Here is a 20174-nt window from a genome sequence, read left to right as displayed (position 1 = left end):
AACGTTATCTACTCACTGAGTTGTTGAACTCACCATCTCATTATTTATCCTTTTCAGGCTTATAGCTTGATAGTAGGTCATTTTGTTGGACCTTCAGAACCTGCTTTTTGGTTGTACTTTGTACCTTTCCTTTATGTCTAGTTAGTGCTCCAAAACTCTGAACTTATATAAACTCTTGTATTAAGACAATTCAATTATATTATGAAGTTGATTTTGTTATTAATGCTGCGTTGAACTCTAATTGAGTTAGGATAAGTTTGTGTGTAAGTTTGGGTTCGCATAGGTATGGAACCTTGGAGGGGAACCTTGCCTATGTGCCGGTCATGGATCCGGGGATCGGGTCGTGACACAGGTCATTGGGTATAAACTTGCTATGAACTTCATGGGTATCCACCGGGTCACCCAAAGGCGAAATATGGGTCGGGTGCAAGACACACCAACTATCACAATAAAACTGCGGCGAATCATGTGTCCAAAGAAAATGCACAACCAGTTATTGGGATTTCAGAGGCCCAATTAAAACAACTTCTCTCACTTCTTGACACAAAAAATACAGAGTCCAAATCTCAACCACATACAGCAGCTAAACCAGGTTTGTCTAAAGTCGCTTCCCGTAGTTGGATCATTGATAGTGGGGCGACAGATCATATCTCTTCTTCGCCTCAATTATCTCTTGGCACAAATAATCGATGTTCATTACCTCCTGTACTCCTGCCTAGTGGAGACAAGGCTAATATTGTTGCAAAAGGATCAATGCCTCTGAATTCAGTCTATTATTTACACAATGTGCTATGTGTTCCTACATTCAAAGTAGATTTGATATCAGTCAGTCACTTGACAAGAGACCTGAATTGCTCAGTAATTTTCTTTCCTTATTGGTGTATTTTGCAGGATCTGGCTACGAGGAGGATGATTGGTTTGGGTAAACAGCATAACGGACTGTACTATTTGGTGGCTCTAGCAACAAAGAACAACTTCACCAACCATTCCTCAGCCACAAAGAACAACTTCACCAACCATCCCACCTGCAATCTCACCGTATCACCCACTGATCTTTGGCATAATCGTTTAGGTCATACATCTCCTCTTCGTTTAAATTTCCTTGCCAAGAAATTTTTAAATTTTTCTATTCAATCCAATAAACCTTGCCCGATATGTCCTTTAGCCAAACAAAGTCGTTTGCCTTTCAGTCCTAGTGTAATTTCTTCTCTTAAACCGTTTGAGCTCATTCATTGTGATATTTGGGGTCGTTATCGACACCCTTCACTTTCTGGTGCTTATTACTTTCTCACTATCGTTGATGATTTTACACGTTTCACATGGATTTTCTTAATGCAACACAAAAGTGAAGCACAATCACTCTTAAGACGTTTCTTTAGTTATGTTCTCACTCAATTTAACACCCGAATTAAAACTTTTCGAAGTGATAGTGGTGGTGAATTTCTCTCACTTCGATCTTTCTTTCACGATAATGGTGTTGTTTTCCAACATTCTTGTGTTTATACGCCTCAACAAAATGGGGTTGTGGAACGCAAACATCGTCATATTTTACAGGTAGCTCGCGCCTTAAGATTCCAAGCCCACCTACCTACCCAATTTTGGGGTGAATGCGCACTTACTGCAACACACATCATTAATCGTCTTCCCTCTCCTGTTCTCTCTTTCCACACCCCTTTTGAACTTCTTTACTCCAAACCACCATCATTCTCTCATCTCCGTGTCTTTGGGTGTTTAGCATATGCCACTAATGTTCATCCGTCTCACAAATTTGAGCGTCGTTCTATCCCTTCTATCTTTATCGGCTATCCCACTGGTCAAAAAGCTTTTAAATTATTTGATTTATCACAGATATACACCTGCTCATCTTTCCTTTGTTGCTCAACTTAGTAAAGTCCTGGAGCCTACTTCTTACTCCGAAGCCTCTGCTCATCCACAATGGCAGGATGTTATGCGTTCTGAATTAAAAGCTCTCCATCACAATGGCACATGGTCTCTCACTACCCTTCCACCGGGCAAAACTCTGATCGGTTGCCGCTGGGTTTATAAGCTTAAACATCACTCTGATGGCTCCATTGACAGATATAAAGCCCGCTTAGTTGCCAAGGGCTTCACCCAACTTGAAGGTGTTGACTACCAGGAGACCTTTTCTCCCACTGCCAAAATTATCTTCGTCCGCTGCTTATTTGCATTAGCTGCTGCTTGGGGTTGGTCTCTCCACCAACTGGACGTCAATAATGCCTTCCTTCACGGCGATTTATCTTAGGAAATTTATATGTCTCCGCCGCCCGGGCTCCTGCGACAGGGGGAGGAAAATCTGGTATGTCGCCTCCATAAGTCTTTGTACGGGTTAAAGCAAGCATCTCGTCAGTGGTTTGCAAAATTCTCAGAAGCAATTCGCTCTACTAGCTATGAACAATCCCAAGCTGACCATTCCCTGTTCACCAAACAGCAAGGCAAGTCCTTCACAGCCCTTCTAATATACGTTGATGACATTCTGATTACTGGAAATGATCCCATTAGCATTACTGCCACTAAAACCTTCCTGCATAATCTTTTTCACCTCAAAGATCTTGGCACTGTTAAATACTTTCTTGGGATTGAGGTTTCAGCTTCTACAAATGGGATCTTTATTTCCCAACGTAAATATGCTTTAGATATAATTGAGGATGCGGGGTTGTTGGGTGCCGCTCCTATTGATACTCCTATGGAACAGGGTTTGAAATTGTCAGATAAAGGTGATTTAATCAAAGAGCCGGGTCGGTTTAGAAGATTAGTAGGTAGATTAATCTACTTAACTGTATCAAGGCCAGATATAACGTATGTTGTCCATGTCCTAAGTAGATTTATGCATCAACCTCGTAAGCTTCATATGGAAGCAGCTCTACGGGTTGTGCGATATCTAAAGGGTGCACCTGGTAAAGGCTTGTTTTTCTCTTCAAACACTGATTTCAGATTGAGAGCCTATTGTGACTCAGACTGGGCAGGTTGCCCACTCACCAGGAGATCTACTATAGGGTATTGTGTATTCCTTGGTCCTTCATTGATATCTTGGAAATCAAAAAGACAAAAGACAGTTTCATTATCTTCTGCAGAGGCCGAGTATCGCGCAATGACGAGAGCATGTTGTGAATTGACATGGCTTCAATACCTATTAAAGGATTTAGAACTTTTGCATCACAAACCGGCTCTATTGTATTGTGACAACAAGGCTGCCTTGCATATTGCAGCAAATCCAGTCTTTCACGAGCGAACGAGACATATTGAGATGGATTGTCATTACATTAGAGACAAGATTCAAGATGGTTCCGTCACTACAAGGCATGTACATTCTGAACATCAATTGGCCGACATCTTGACCAAGCCCTTGGGGAAAGAAATGTTTCTTTCGATGATTCATAAGTTGGGAGTGCAAGATATCCACTCTCCAACTTGAGGGGGGGTGTTAGTAATTCCACAATTTGTACATATTTACTTTCCTATTGTAACGATAACTTACAATGTAGTAATTGATTCCTAATAGGAAGGAAAGCCTAGAATCCTACCTGTGTAAGGAATCCTACTTGTATAAATAATCCTGCTTCTATAAATACATGTAAAGATACAGAGATCAATAATATCGTTCAAGCAGATTCAATTTTCTTTGTCTCTTAAGTTTTACAGTCCTGTATCCAATCTTTTAAGTTGTGAATATTATAATTATTATTATCATGACGCTTAATAACGGAGTTTATTACATGATTATCATAGCTATGGGGAAACATCTAAAATATTTCATTTAGACAACCTTATTTATACTAATCATAGGTATAAACTGAATAAAAAAATAAAATTTGTAAACTAAATACTTCCTAAACTGCATGCATGTGCATTGCATTGCATTGATTTGATGGTGTTAAAAATTGTTGCTCAGGTCATTGGTTTCTCCAACAGGGCAGAGAAATACCACTCGTTTTTGTCAATCCCTCGATCAAGCTTCATGCCAGCGTTCCACCTTAGGTTCCTGAATCCAACACGATCCAACATTGGAACGTATGTTTGATTCAGCTGTGATCCCAGGCAGAAGAAGCGATCAAGCCAGAAGAGTCCCCCTGGCCTCAACACTCTGTATATATCATAGAGTGTGAATTCCAACATCGCATCTGGAATCCAGTTGCTCAGAACATGCATCGAATGAACTATGTCTAGAGTGTTGTCAAAGAATGGAAGCCTCTGAGAAACACTGACATGGATAGAGATCAACCCCCTCGACGCAATAAAGCTGTTGAATGGACCGTCCAAATTCATGGAGCTGGTGATGATGGTTACATTTCTTTCCTTCATTCTTGCCGCAAATGTGCCACTCCCGCCTCCTATGTCAAATCCAATGCGGATAGTCCCCTGAGGCCTTGTTTTGAGGACTTCATCGATGCCATAATCAAGCCCCCCATTGTCGAGAAGCCATCTACTCTTCTCCCTGCCCTCCAAGTCGAAGCAGTCCTTGCAGTCGAAGTAGCCAGGTGCCTTTCTGCGTTCAATGAGGCACTTGTAGCTTTTGCAAGTATATGGATCCCAAATAATGCTGGTGTCTGGTGGTGTGGTCCAAAGACTCTTTGGAAATGGTGTTGGCTCCACATAGTTGGCAGGGGACTTAGGATGGCACCTACGGCGAGGGAGAGGCTCACACCCCTTAAGCATCAACCTCTGAGCAAACACATCATCCACCGGACATTCCCTTCCAACCTCATAGGTCATGTACTGTGCTAATTCCTCTTGATACCTTAAGCACGCTCCACCTACTGGCGGATAAACCTCGTCGGATCCCATCCTTGGTGAGTACCCTAGTGGGAGTTTGTGAGGGCCTACCACTAGCATAACTTCATCAGACATAGCAGCATTCAATAGTTTCATGGGATCGCTTCCTTTCTCCTTCTCAGTCAATCCCTCCTGTCTGCTTCTTAGCTCTGTAAGAAGAGCTTCAACAAACAAGTTGGTAGAGTTGAGCTTTTTGTGGAACTCAGCAATTAGAGAATGACTGATGGCAAGTTGCTCTTTAGTAGCGCTAAGCTCATCCAATAGAGTAGTGGGGTCCCCAAGAGGGAGAGAGATGTGATTCTTCGAGCCCAATGGAAATGGTTTCCAGTTAAAAGAAGGGCTAGTGAAGATGTACATAGTGAGGAGGTTGGTTAGTATTACAAGCACAAACATCTTGAGCTTGTACTTGGTATGGAGCTGCTGTTGATGGACATGCTTTTTCGGGTAATCTTCAACACCATTTACCATCTTTCTTTCTTTCTTTCTTTCTCAAATGAGCAAAGACTAATGTTGACACTAGTTAAATGGCATGAAAGAGGCAGAGGCAGAGGCAGAAGAGGAAGAAATTAGGTCCAAGAGTAAATGCAAGGCACAGAAAGCGGCGAAGTCGCATGTTCTAGATCAAGTTTGGTCATTGTAACACGCCGCTTTGGACGTTCCAAGACTCTTTTCCACAAAATTAATTCAATTTTTGCACCCTGCCCTAGCTCTCCGGATCTTGGCTCGTCATCAGATTCATTGAATATGGCCTCTACTCATGCATTATCCTATACGTTTACCACGTACTTCTCTCCTTTTTATGCAATTTAATTAGATATTGCATGCAGGTGGCCATCACCATTGCTACAGAAAACACATTCATTTAATGTTTAGATGGGTGATCGAAAGTATTTATGTGATTATGTTTTGAAAGTGTTTTTTATTTAAAATATATATTAAAATAATATTTTTTTATTTTAAAAAAATTATTTTTCATATTAATACATTAAAATAATTCAAAAATTATAAAAAAATTAAAATTTTTCATAAAATGCGGTTTGAAATGCAATTCTAAACAACATCTTATTCAACAGTATTTAGTGAATTTTTTTTTTAATCATCATTTAACTTTATTTTAACAATAGCTCACATGATTAGTTTTAGCAAAATATCAATCGTTCTGTTGTCATGATGCAACAATTTCATCATACTAGCTAAATTACAAAATATTATTATTTAAGGAATCGATGCAATCAATTTATAAATTGTTGAAAGTAATTAAATTAAAGTGTAAGATTGAATGAGAAAAAATGGGATTGCATTATATATTTATATAAAACTAGGTAAAAAATAAAAATAAAACTACCCGTTTGAGCCATTTTTAGAAATAATCTCGTTTCTGTACATGAACATCTCATGTATAACGCCGGTACGTTGCTGCCGGTGTTATAGGTTGGCATGGCTATCGGTAGGGATTATATAGTGTGTTAAGATTACCAAGGACCAGGATGCTGATCCTCAATAATGGTGCCATTGTTGTTATCCTTTCATGCTGTTTGGTTGTCTTGTTTTTTTTGTTCTTTTTTTTTTTGCTTGGAACAGACTGATGCAGGGGACTCTGCTTCATCTGCAGTTCATGGAATGAATGGTAAGCAATCTGGAGAAGAGCAGTTCTCAGTGAAAGTTCCCATCTGAAACACCTTTGCTTCCTGAATGCATGATGTCAATGTAGTGATTCTTTGCAGAATATGGATTTGGATTAGAGAGCAGACAATTCATGCTGATGCTAGGTCTTCTATGCGATCCCTAGTGATAGATTCCAAAGCTAACTATTTGAAGCTGTCAGATTCTCAGACCATTTGAGGTTGCTATGGACAACAACGTACCTCAAATGTTATCAGCTCCACTTGATCCCCAGCTATGGCTACAGTCACATGCTAGTTGCCAGCAATACTTGTGATCAGGCCTACAGCCATCATCAACTGAGCTATGCTCAAAAACAACTCTGGTCTTGCCGCCACAGCAACTTATGGGCAAACTACCTTGCCATCTCAACCAGATGGCCCAACCAGCTATAGCTGTAGCTGAAATTAAAATGGGTATAAAATATTGTGTTGAGTAGCTAAGAACAAGTGGATCTGTGGCGCAATGGTAGCGCGTCTGACTCCAGATCAGAAGGTTGCGTGTTCGATTCACGTCAGGTTCATTTCCCACAGAAATTTAATATTTTTGCTGAATCTTCGTAATTTGATGGTGTTTAAAGCACATTAAACCAAGAACGGCTCCACGCTAATCCGATCCTTGGCTTAAGATAGATTTAAAATTAAACTAGGTATTCCTTTGTCCCTGTTCAAACTTCAAATTAATTTAATATAAGCTGATTGATCTAAAAAAATCAATTCAAAAAATGTTATTATTTTAAATTGACTTAGATTAAATCATTCAACATGTAATTTAAATTTTAAATCAAATTATAAACTAGATCGGGTTTAATAATTTTGGTTTGAAGAGGATTATTATACTTTATATAATAATAATGTCATTCTCTTCCTTTTCTTTTTTCTTTATTGAATTTTATAATAAAGAGGTAAGTAACCAAATCAAATCAATATTGAATGTAATTTTTATCTTATTATATTAAACTTTGTGATTTTGTTAGTCTTGGTTGAATGCAAGTACCCTTCAATCTCAAAGTTCTTGCCTGCCGAATCTGTGAATCTTTAAAATCAATAAGTTTTTTTTGTAATGCATACTGAAATCCTTGAAGAAGTATGAATAAATATGTAATAACCTTCGATCTTTATAATTAAACTTACAAATAAGAATATTATACTTTAATTTAAGATTAGATTGAAATTTTTTTTATTTTCTATCAAAATTTTGACAGAGTTTCCTCTTATATTTCAATATCAAATTATCGACATCAAACACAAAATCACTGTTCAATCATCCTGGACACAATCGTTTTAAACTCTCATTCTATTTAATAATTTAAGATTTTAAATTTATTTTCACATTTCAAAAATCTCATCAATATTCTCCATATTCACATAAACAATTAATTAAGTGTATGTGTGTGTACACGTATACATACAGATTCAATGAGTTAATTAAATACATACATTATAGTTTAAAGGAATAAAACACGCTAAGTTTTTCTAAGTTAAATTACAATACCTTAGTTTCTAAGTTTTTAATTACAACAAAAATTAATTTCTCAAAAATTTACACATACCAACAAAAACCATGTTATAAACAAAAAATATCCTAAAATTAACTAACATCCTCCCGAGATAAACCTGAAAAATTGTTTAATACAAAACATAACTAAAGTACATAATAAAATATAATCTCATGTAATTTTTTACACCCCTCCCCCCCTCCTCTTTTTATAACAAAACATAACTTCATTTAATTAAAGGTTATACCTTACACCAAAATTTTCAATTCTAATTCCCACATTCGGTCTACCACCTCGAACTAGGCATTTATCTCATAATCGGGACCGAACCATCAACTAAAGTAATAAATTACATAGCCCAAAATAGCATTAATCCTTGACTAGGACTACCAATTCACACTACTCAAAAATAAGGCGTTAGTTTCTACACCAGGACAATTAGCTCACACTGCCCAAAACCAAGTGCTAGTCCATACACCAGGACAACTAACTCACACTATCCAAAACTGGGCGTTAGTTCCTAAACCAAGACAACTAACTCTCACTTGATATCTAATTGCAAAATTCACATTTCAAAAGAATTAATAATAAATGGTTTCAAATTCAAATAATAAAATAATTGAACTAATGGAGGGTGCCTACGACCTACCTGAATTTTACATTCGACTAGCAATTCCTTGTTGTTAAAGAGTATTTGTGGCCTCACTTGTACCAACAGGTATATCATATTATTATTATTATTATTAAATCATACATTTACGATTGATTACTCCAATATTACTTATCGATATGATAAATCAATATATCAATTGATTCAATTTAATAATTCATTTCGATAATCTTTATAAAAAAAATCAACATATTATTAATTCAATCCAATAATTCATCCTGAAAATTCTTATCAACATAATAAATCAACATATCAATTAATTCAATTCAATAATTTATTTTGATAGTCCTCATCGGTAAAATGAATCAACATATCAATTAATTAACCTAATAATTCATTTTGATAATCCTTACCGGTAAAATAAATCAGCACATCAATTAATTCAATTCAATAATTCATTTTGATAATCCTTACCGGTAAAATAAATCAACACATCAATTAATTCAATTCAATAGTTCATTTCAAACACACTCATAATACCTCTCAAGCAATAAATCAATTTTCCTCAAACTCTCCATTTTGTTTTTGTTTTTGTTTTTGTGGCCGATACTAATCCCCTTTAATACCAATGATATTTTCTTCAATTTTCTACTATAAGACATTATTTGTAACACAATTCACCCCAATTGCAATAGTTTATAACAATATAATATTTTCCCCAAATTACTCTTCAAGAACCCTAACTAGAAAAATTCAATTTCATGCATAAAATTAGAGTTTAATCCATAAATCTCACATCATAGGGTTTAAAACTTCTTACAAAGCATGAAAGTGAACTTTGAATGTTAACCGGTCGACTCTCTCTCTAGAAACTCAAATTTCTCCTCCCAATTCTTATCTTAGTGATGTTGGCAACTTGATTCTTAAACTTGTCAAGCTTTCTCTTTTGATTTATGATGTAACCCAATTAATTTCAAGAGAAAAAAATTAAGGAATTTTGAAATCATCTCCCCCTCTTTCTCTTGCAGCAGTCGACCACCAATGGAGAGGAAGAATGAATTTTTCTTTTCTTTTCTTTTTATTCCTAGTTTACCCCTCTTATAAATGCTTAACATCCTCCTATCATTTATTTATTAATTCTTTTAATCCAATAAAAGTTTCTACATTAATTTTCTTAATCTTTCTTATTCCCGGGGTAAAGTTTCTATATAAATTGTCCCCCCTTTTCATCTCTTCAAAGAAAATTCGTCCTTGAAATTTCAATTTCTTACCTGAATTTGCAAACAATTCGAGATATTTTCTTTTCATTTCTGTCTCCCTTTCCTAGGTCAATTCCTCAATTTATGAGTTCTTTCACAATACTTTTATCATAATGATCTTCTTGTTTCTAAAGACTTTTTCACTTCGGTCTAATATCCTTATTGGCTTTAACTTCAACATCAAATCTTCCTCGATTTCTAATGAAACTGGTGATAATACTCGAGAAGGATCTATCTCAGCTTTTCATAGTAATGAAATATGAAACATACCATGAATATTGGCCAAGTGGTAGGGCAAAATCAACTTGTATGCTACAGACCCAACTCTCTTCTTGATTTCATAGGGTCCGATATATCTTGGTGTCAACTTCCCTTTCATCCCGAATCGCAATATATGTTTCCACGGAGCAACCTTTACATACACTTTGCCCCCTACTTCAAATTCAAGAGGTTGTCTTTTTTGATCTGTATAACTCTTCTGGTTATCTTATGCTGTTTTTCATTCTATCTTTTATGATTCTCACCTTATTTGGGGGTGAGTTGTACCAATTCAAGCCCAATTAATTTCATATCTCCAACCTCCTTCCAGCACATAGGGGTTCGATATTTTGGGCCGTATAAGGCCTCATAGGGAGCCATCTCGATTGTAGACTAATAATTGTTATTATAAGTAAATTCAACCCCTTCCAATTACCTCCAAACTCAAGTATACATGCCCTAAGTAGATCTTCTAGGATTTGAATTGTTCTTTCAAATTATCCATTAGTTTGGAGGTAAAAACAGTGGTCAGATTCATGCTAGGTCTTGTATACGATCCACTTGCTATAGATCCATAAAGCTGTCAGATTCTCAGAGCTTACCCAAGTCATCCTCTCATCAACTGTGGGAAACATGGGCAAACTACTTTGCCATCTCAACCAGATGGCGCAACCAGCTATCGCCGTAGCTGGAATTAGAATGCTTATGTACTATTAGTTGAGTAGGTATCAACAAGTGGATCTGTGGCGCAATGGTAGCGCGTCTGACTCCAGATCAGAAGGTTGCGTGTTCGATTCACGTCAGGTTCATTTCCCCCAGAAATTATCTTTTTGTTGAATCTTCGCGTAATTTGATGGCACATTAACCCAGCCCGGCTCCACGCTAATCCGATCCTTACTGATTTAGTATTAATTAGTTGATCTACAAGATAAACCCCCGATCTAAAAAAAGTCAAATTAGGGTTGATAACCACGTTTGGGGGACTAGATTGGATCATATTCCCAAATATATTATTGCTATTTTTAGTTTTTTTTTTTAGAACATGGGCTCTGAATCGGACTTTGAGCCATGTTTAGCTAAGATAATTAATTTTTTAGCTTTTTGCTATGCTATAAATTGTTTTTTCAATCAACAAAAAACATAAATTTATTAGAAAGTTAAAATTTTAATTTATACCGTCCACCATCTCATTTCCTTTTTAAAGAAAAATACATCATATCATTTAAATATTTTAAAAATATTTTAGTCAGTATAAATTAAATTTCTAACTTTCTAATATTTTTATGTCTTTTTATTAGTTAAAAAAAAATTAATCTATAGCATAGCTAGAGTCAAAAAATTAATTTTCTTAGCTAAACATGGTTAGAAGTCCAATTCAAAAACCATGTTCTAAAAAAAAACTAAAAATAGCTTAAAACCCATGTTCTCAATAAACCTAGAAATATCTTAAGTATATTTGAAAATATGATCCAACTTATTTTTACAAACAGGGTTATAAAACCCATTTCAAAATCGTTTAATAAATCATTTCAAAATACAAAACATAATCTCGATTAGATTTATTTTTAAATTAAATTTAATATTAATTTGATTAAATTTAGATAATATAAAAAGTTAATTCGTAATTTAATTAACCTGATTAAATCCAGGGAAAACTTCTTAGAAATTAATATGAATAATATTTTTATTTTTCACCTAGCTAATAACACATGATTAGTAATGTGAAGTAGATGAGATGACTGAGATCCCACGTTGGGATCGACGCAACTATTTGACAACTAGTTAATGCAAAATTTATTAGTTCCATATGGCTTAGTTGTGAGTGTGACCCCCACTTAATTAACAATCCACAAACAACATGAAAATACCAAACTACCCATCACTTAATTAAGCTGCCCTTCTACCTAATTCAAGAAACATTTTATTAGCAAGCTTCTGTGGAAGATTTTAATCTCTCTCCCCAAATTAATTTCCAACCATCAAAATTAATACTTTGATGGATGATAATTAAAGGACATTTAATCTCAGATGATACAATCTACCCTCCCTCCTCCAATTCCCCTTTTGTTAGCTTTTGTTTTTTTTTTAACGTGGTTCGGTTCATTTTTAAATTGTTTTTTGTCTTAAAAAATATTAAATTAATATTTTTTATGATTTTATTACAATCATATTAAAAATAATAAAAGTTCAGAAGTCCAACTACATGTCTATCCTTCTTTTCTCAAGAAAATATATATTACACCATTCATTAATCATTAACATACTAAATAAATAAATGAATGAATAAATAAAGAATCTTTAGTTTATTTTCATTCTCTAATATGTTCTTCTATCATTATATACTTTCGTTAAAATTAGCATCTTGTGCTTTTAATGGATTAATTATACCCTTTAATTTTAGATAAGAAAAATTAATTTTCTTATATGTTAGATGTGATATTTTTAATATATAACCAAGCTTACTTGGATTTGAATCCTTACGCCAAACTTATTTATTTTATATTTTATTGATTTAAAGGGATATTTTTATTCATTTATATTAAAATTACTCACATTTCAATTTTAATAAAAATAATTAAAAAAAAGATATATATAAATAGATATAGAAGAGTATAATTGAGAAACGGAGTAATCTATAATGGTCGTCACTAGTATAATTCAGACAATTTTATGTGTTAATCGAGATTAAATCTTTTTATTATTATTATTATTATTATTATTATTGTTTTTAAAGATACACCTTCTATATTAATTTAGTTTATTAAGAAAAAATTAACTAAAAAAACACAAGAAGTACCTTCTTAATGACTGGGATTTCCTTCAGAGCTTCAACTACATGTTTGCAAGTATTCTATAGAGCCGAATAATTAATGTATAAGAGTGTGGAAAAACAGCATATCATTATTACTTTATACGATATTTCCTTTCTTCCATTGATTTTGCCACTTTTTTGTAAGGAAAAAGAAAACAATTTCGGTATCATTTGTCGCCATCAGCTGGACAACCTTGTGCTAATTTCTTGAGGTTTTCAATGATCATAACCAGCTTCGTGTTGAGCCTGTTCACAAAGCACTTGGGCAGCCATCCAGCAGGATCTAACTGCATAAATAGTAATAAAGCAATCAAAGATACATTTCAATATCAACTTTTGAAACTTCCCAGAAAAACACAACAAAATTTATGTATATTGATCAAATATACAATAATAATAGCCAGAAGAAGATTTTTCGTGTATATTCCTGCATAATCTCGAATGTTTCGTGTATAATCCTGCATAATCGCGAAATGACATGTATAAATACCTGGACGACATAGGTGACCATACAGGAATCATCCTCAAGCTTCTCCACCACCCACCCTGACTGCAGCAAAAGTCCTCTGATAGCATTATTTTGCTTTGGATGCAATCCTGCTGCTATCTCTTTTGGCAATGAAGCTACTGCCACCACCTTTACATACATTTTCAGAAGAAATGTGAATAAAATCTGTGAAAACAGCATGAAAACTTGTAAATTGTAACAGTTGAGAGACAAATGGTTACCAGGGTTCCATCTTCCATTGTTTCCCGTCGCTCATATACTATAAACTCTCTGTTTCTAAACAAAGGTTTAGAGTTCTCTCCGAACCTCAGACGGATTATGCTGAGATTATCTTCAAGGTCCTTTATGTATCTAGCTTCCACCAGGTCCTGCTCCCATTGCTACAGCTCCAACAAGTTCAATCAATATTAATGTCACTTTCATCAAAGATTATTAATCTACACACAGTAACTTAACATTTCCAACAGCTACATTTTTAGGCCTAATCAGATCCGGGTGCGATCCGAAATAGCTGTCGTTCTTGCAAAAAAGTAACTGAAGAACCCATATTTTGTCAGGCAGAGAAAAAAAACAGAGACAAAAGTTATCTTTTCAATGATTTGGAATGGAGTCAAATCATATTGATAATTATGATGGTATCGTTTGAGCAATATTCACCGTTCATTCTATATTACCATTGCTAGCAATTTCCAATCATATATTCAGCTCCACAAAATCATAACATGTAAGCTGAAAAACTTAACCTGTATATGATCTTAAAGAGGGACGTTAGAGTAAATGGATTACCTTAGCAGCATCAATGGCATTGGCAACAGTGATGAATTGTTGAGGGGAGACTGATCTGAGCAGCCAACGGCTGCGAAAGGTGTGGAATGATCCAGACCTACGTTTTGATATCTCTACCCCATTGTCTAGATCAGTTAGAATCTTCCATCCATCATTACCAACATTGCCAAACCTATTCGAATCGGAGGCAGACAGCAACTCTTGTATGCAGCTTTCGCTAGCAAAGTGTACGTACCTTCTCAGCGAGTCCTCGCTAATGGACCTACATACATGCAAAACCCAAAATGAAAATTTAGAATCTAATCAGGAAACTAAAATGAATACAGCAGTGCTCGCGTCTAAGTTGATTACAAATTCAGCACTAGTAGTTACCAAGATCGGCTGCAAGGTGTTGGACCGGTACTGTTCATCGGTTCAAGAATTGCTCTTCAAGTCTTATTTTTTCACTTCAAGTAGGAGTATATGTGTATGTGTGGGTGTATATATGCACAGAGGAAAAGAAGAGGTTTAACTTAAAGATTGGCTAGAAAGAGAGACTGAACAGAAGTGTAAAATAAAGCGAAGTGGGCCGAGGTCATTGATGCACATGGATTGCCAGAAGAAACTCCATGATTAGAACTGCACGTCTCTCTCTCTCTTCTTCCTCGCGAGAGAGAGAGAGGTAAAAGATAGATTCTTCCCTTGCAAAAAAGCAGCAAGAAGCAAGGGTGGGGAGTGTCATGCACATGGACTGTTGGTGCCTTTTAAAATCAGCTGAAAGAAAAAGGATGAAAATTAAAGCCAAGATTAATTAAAAGGTCTTAAACTCACTATATCATGATCCAAAACCAAAAAGCATGGCCTGGCCTGGTTTTAGGTGACATCGACCCTACCAAACAAACCCAATAAGTTGTACATCATGTGCCATGACAAAGCTTAAACTTCCAACAACCTGGCCTCAAACTAGTGCTTAGTCTGAGTTTGATATTGTGATAATTTTTTACAATTGCAGTTTAAATTTTTTTTTATAAATCACTGTTCATCACATGCCTCATGGGGATTGCTTGCATGGTGAAAGGCGAATCTTGGTTTCTCGTGGTCCAGAGAAAACGAAATGAAAACATGGTTTCTGCCCATTAACTGACAGAGATTACTGAGATTAAAGAATGGACATGGGTTTCTTGTCATCATAAGGGATGATAATCAGATCGAGGATCACATTCAGCTGTTGTAAAATAAAGAGAAAAGGGATGACCAAAAGGAGGTTATTAAATTATTAATGAAGATCTTCCTGTCTTATCAGTGACAAATCATGAAACAGTGAACATCAATTTTAGCTCTAAAAGCAAACTAAGATTGAGACATTTCATTCCTGAGGAAGCCTTTAGCTTTCAGACTTTCCACCGTTTCTCGTACAGCATCTTCAACTGGAGTGAAGACTAGCCCGAGGTCAATTAATTTCTTGGATGCATCCTTGCAACCTCTCAGACCTGGTTGAGTTTCCCCACTAAACCTGCAAGGGATTTGAGTTAAGAACATGCATTTAAGCAACCAAACAAAAACCTTAATTACAGAAAATGAAAGACAACATGTAAAAATGACTAGAAGTGATGTTAAAATGGTTTAGAATTCAAATGACAACGTCAATATTCAGTTTACTGGATATATAATTCCCACTTGGTTCAGTTTGAAACAAGACAGTCAGGTTGTCCTGTTTCCTAACTGCATCTATGGCCACCTAACCTGCTCTCACTCGCCCAGGGAAACAAGGACTTGACACTTTCATAAAAAATATGACGAGGCTGCTTGTTGAGAAGCACTTTTCTTCGAACTAATCAAAGGCATCCTTCAAATAAAATTACAGTCATATCGGGTTTTGACCGGATCAACTTATTTTATAGAACATATTTTAAATTGCCAGTCATGATAAGAAAACCCATCTGGAGCCTAGACAGATAAGATGCGGGATGAATGCAACATTGATTTCATTTATGCCATCTTGAGACTCAGATATGCCCTTAAACTTCATCTTTCAAAAGTAGTAGGCCTTGAGAAAAACAAGTTCAATTAGGTATTAATTTATTTTCACCAGCATACACATTTAGCTCCAACAGCCACCTAATTTGTGAAAATATGTATCATACATAAGAAGCTTCAAGGGGGATTCAAACTAGAATATGAATCTTAAAGCTTCAACAAGGTCATTTAGAGAGCACCCAATACAGTGCAAAATACACGCAACAACACCATCAGTTGACATACGTGTTAGGAGGAATCTGTATTCTACAATAACCATCAAGAACCTATATAGTGGAGCATCATGTGATGGGACCGGGTTAAAGTAAGGTGGCAGATTAACTGGCAATTGACAAAAGTAATACATTGTTATGCAATGAAGAAGGGGGAGAATTCTTCCAAATGGACTACAACGCAAAAAAAAAAATAAGGTACATCGCTGATAATATCAGAATGGCAATGGGAGAAGCTTCCAAATCTGTGCAAAAAAACAGAATAACTTGGCAATAAAATAGATGGGGGCAATATGACAAGATCAGCTTTTGAGGGAGTTTGATAATTGAGTAGCTAAAGTAAATCTCATGTCCACCAGCGCTCCACATGCAGTGTGGACCAGCCACTGCTTTCCATAAGGTCATCCCGCTACAAGGACACCAACTAATGTACTATTGCCTTACTTTTCTAATTCTTATCTCTTTTGAATTGTCCCCTATCCTTTTATTTTGCCATCATCAGAAACAGAAGTCAAGTTTTCCATTCTGCCAATGGCTGCCCACTATCCTTGGAAATACAGACGGATGGTGGCAAAGTTTATCCAAGATATTGCCAGAAGACTAATTAAAGTCCCACTCGGAGAGGTGCTAAATGTTCCTTCAAAGTCTTCTCCACTAGTCATCATTACAACTATTGCCACCACCTCCACAATCCCTCCACCAACATTTAAGAAAACGAATATACTGAAGTACAAATCTATCAAGAATTACGAAACCTTCATCATGTTGTCCAAGGGAAATTTATAGTGACATTAAAGATAAGATTGTCAATCCCAATTCAAATCCAGTAGGAATATGAATATTATCCTGCCTACAGACCTTTTGATGGATAACGCTAATCTTTCCTCTAAACAGCTACCAAAATCTGGATTAGTTCAGCCATCAAACAGGAAATTGGGAACGGAATTTAGACAAAAACAAATGTATGTGAAGAATGGCAAAGAACATGAGCAATAATCTACCTTTTCTGTTATATAGTCTTAATTATATCCATCTCTGTGAGACCCAAATTTTTTGCCAAATACAACCCTAAGTCAGCCCAAACCTAATCTAAGTTAGCTTAGGTATATAAGAAAAAGTTGCAAGATAATTTTTTTTCGACCCTCCCCTTATAAAACTAAAGATTTCAAGTTTTAATCTTGAATTTTTTTGTTTAAGAAAGGTGGAAGTAGCAAATATATGGTTCCCTTTCATATTACTTTCAATTATAATTTGTTTATGAAAAAATTAAAGAAGATATTAGAGTTTATAAAGATTTAAAATGAATAAAAATTGGAGTTAAATGACTGATTTTGGATGTGTTGTTAAAAATAAGGATTTGGTAATTGATTTGTTATGGGTTAAGAAATTTGTTTAAATCTTGCTAGAAAATCTGGACAGATTGGTCATGAGGTTGAAGATGATGAAATTTTATTTTGGTTCTTGATTTATAAAAATTACAGTTTAGTCCCTAAACTCTAGAAAATTATAATTTGACCCCTTAAAAAATTCTGGGCAGTATTCTTACGAGGTTAAGGATGATGGATCTCAGTTTGATAATTGATTTGTGTGATTTTCAGTTTAGTCTCTCCATTTTAGAGATTTACAATTTAGTCCCTGAACTTTAGAAAAATTACAATTTGATCCTGGATTGTAAATTGAGATTCTGGACAGAATTGGATTATGGGTGAAATTTCGGTATGGTTATGTAATTCTGACATTTACAGTTTGATCATCTAATTCTAGTAAAATTATGTTTTGGTCCATGATTTCTAAACAATTTCGTAAACCCGTAATCAAAAGGGCATTTAGCAAGTGGGAATCGCAAGAAAGGAAAGTCAAGAAAGCAAGGCAGCCTACAAGTACAAACCTGTGAAGAGGAAACTCGGGGAAGAGTCTGGAAACCGTCGCAGCAAAATCACCAAACTGGTAGATTCCATTGGTGCAAAGATATCTACCAGAAGCAGTAGGGGTCTCAAATAACAAAACCTGTGCCCTTGCCACATCTCTTACATGCACAGCTCCCAGCCAGTGGTATTCCTGAGTGTCTCTTGATCCTTGCAACAGTTGCTGTAACACAGCACAGCTAGCGTTCAATGCAGGCTGCAAGAGAGGGCCAAGGCACGTCGCAGGATGGATTGCCACCACATCCATTCCATTCCTCCCTGCAAACTCCCATGCTGCTTTCTCTGCCAGTGTCTTTGACACCGGATACCATTTCTGCCATAATGCAATGCCCCGAGACAAGATTGTTTTTATACAGAAATAAAAATCAGTATCAAATTTACTACCGCACCTACATAATCTAAAACGCTAAATCTAAATTACCTGGCGAGACTTGCAGTAATCAAGATCAGTCCAGGACGACTCATCAAACACCTTCTCCCTCGGCCACGACGGATTAGGAACCAAAGCCGATATAGAGGACGTCACAACCACGCGCCTAACCTTGAACTTCTTAGCAGCCTCAAGAACATTAAGAGTGCCTTGCACCGCAGGCATCACAAGTTCCTCTTGTGGGTCCTTTGGGTCCTCTAGAGTACAGGGAGATGCAACGTGGAAAACCCCTTGGCAGCCTTCCACGGCCTTACAAATGGCGTCGTGGTCAAGCACGTCGGCTTCGAAAACCTCCAGACTTACGCTAGCATCGGTGGCACCGGGGATTTCGAAGAGATGAGATGGGTCAGAGCCTGGGTATATAGAGGCGTGGATTTTGGTGTAGCCTTGGTCTAATAAGGTACGAACCAGCCATGAGCCAATGAACCCGTTGGCTCCAGTCACACACACTGCTTCCTTTTGCTTGGCCATTGATTGAGTCTGTGCCTGCCTTTTCTTAGCTGAATTTTTTAGTCATGAAAAATGGATTTTGGATAGGATTAATGTCTTCTTGTTTTAAAGTGTTGTGGTTGTTTGAGGAAACTACCTTTACTACGTAGGATAAGATCAAGATTATCACAATAATATCCGATCCTTCCTTTGCTCACCTAACGAAACTAACTCTTCTTTTCGGCATTTTATCAAGCACCTTCTAGTCAATGTCGAGAGACACACACATCTTTTTTTTCTTTTTCTTTTTTTTTTTTTAGTTTTTTAGTTTAACGTGGGTGTCCGGGCCAGCTTGCGCGCACCTCGACTAATCCCACGGGCCCTGAAGTTAATGACCATGTAAGCCTCTAGTGGCCATCATATTAGCAACCACATGACTTGAACCTGAGATTACAGAGGAAGCAAACCTCTTGGTCTCAAGCTCTTATTATCGGGTCACCATTTAGATGGTTGAGACACACACATCTTGTTTATTCGTGTCTTGGTTGCTTAAGAATAATAAAAATGAAAAACGATGATGACACTAATAATAATTCATGAGTGATTGTTCATTAAAAACATAATAATAATATTTTCTCTAAACAATATAACGATGACAGCAGCAGCAATAATAATAATAATAATAATAAATTTTTTTGCGTAAAATAGTAATAATAAAAAGAAAGGAGGAAACATAGAGAAGTTGTGGGGGCCCATATCGGGCTTCGTAGCTTGCTTGCTAACTGGATAAATCCAGATTCGAGCAGGCTTATCTTTTAGGCCCATATAAATAATTATTTTCAGCATAAACTTGTGCACAGGTTATTTATTACTACACATCAACAATGATAAATAATGCATAAAAAGGGTCCATTATTTATTACTTTTATGATTTTGATTCGTTACAAGTGACAACGATTATCCATGTTTTTCTTTACT

The 20174-nt window shown here is 36.0% G+C and overlaps 3 protein-coding genes and 2 non-coding genes across 5 annotated transcripts; 2 read left to right on the top strand and 3 right to left on the bottom strand.

Annotated features, from left to right (window-relative positions):
- Window positions 1-3674: 3674 nt before the first annotated feature.
- On the bottom strand, window positions 3675-5315 carry LOC112327225 (probable methyltransferase At1g29790). The gene has a single exon (XM_024599305.2). The coding sequence runs from the start codon at window positions 5257-5259 to the stop codon at window positions 3907-3909; it is 1353 nt and encodes a 450-aa protein (XP_024455073.1). The 5' UTR covers window positions 5260-5315; the 3' UTR covers window positions 3675-3906.
- A 1589-nt stretch (window positions 5316-6904) lies between these two features.
- On the top strand, window positions 6905-6976 carry TRNAW-CCA (transfer RNA tryptophan (anticodon CCA)). Its single transcript has one exon. It is a non-coding gene; the product is annotated as a tRNA-Trp (tRNA).
- A 3839-nt stretch (window positions 6977-10815) lies between these two features.
- On the top strand, window positions 10816-10887 carry TRNAW-CCA (transfer RNA tryptophan (anticodon CCA)). The gene has a single exon. It is a non-coding gene; the product is annotated as a tRNA-Trp (tRNA).
- A 1985-nt stretch (window positions 10888-12872) lies between these two features.
- On the bottom strand, window positions 12873-14898 carry LOC18098386 (uncharacterized). Its single transcript, XM_006385045.3, has 5 exons — window positions 14557-14898; window positions 14185-14446; window positions 13620-13778; window positions 13381-13527; window positions 12873-13177 (listed from the first exon to the last, which is right to left on the bottom strand). The coding sequence occupies exons 1-5, from the start codon at window positions 14592-14594 to the stop codon at window positions 13058-13060; spliced, it is 726 nt and encodes a 241-aa protein (XP_006385107.1). The 5' UTR covers window positions 14595-14898; the 3' UTR covers window positions 12873-13057.
- A 516-nt stretch (window positions 14899-15414) lies between these two features.
- LOC18098385 (cinnamoyl-CoA reductase 1) lies at window positions 15415-19425 on the bottom strand. Its single transcript, XM_006385044.3, has 3 exons — window positions 18759-19425; window positions 18301-18650; window positions 15415-15676 (listed from the first exon to the last, which is right to left on the bottom strand). Exons 1-3 carry the CDS (start codon window positions 19236-19238, stop codon window positions 15514-15516), a joined length of 993 nt encoding a protein of 330 aa, XP_006385106.3. The 5' UTR covers window positions 19239-19425; the 3' UTR covers window positions 15415-15513.
- Between the last annotated feature and the right edge of the window lie 749 nt (window positions 19426-20174).

The sequence above is a fragment of the Populus trichocarpa genome, chromosome 4 (genome assembly GCF_000002775.5).
Source record: "Populus trichocarpa isolate Nisqually-1 chromosome 4, P.trichocarpa_v4.1, whole genome shotgun sequence".
NCBI classification, from domain to species: Eukaryota; Viridiplantae; Streptophyta; class Magnoliopsida; order Malpighiales; family Salicaceae; genus Populus; species Populus trichocarpa.
Note: the sequence above shows the minus strand (reverse complement) of the source record. Positions and strands in the feature narration are given on the sequence as shown.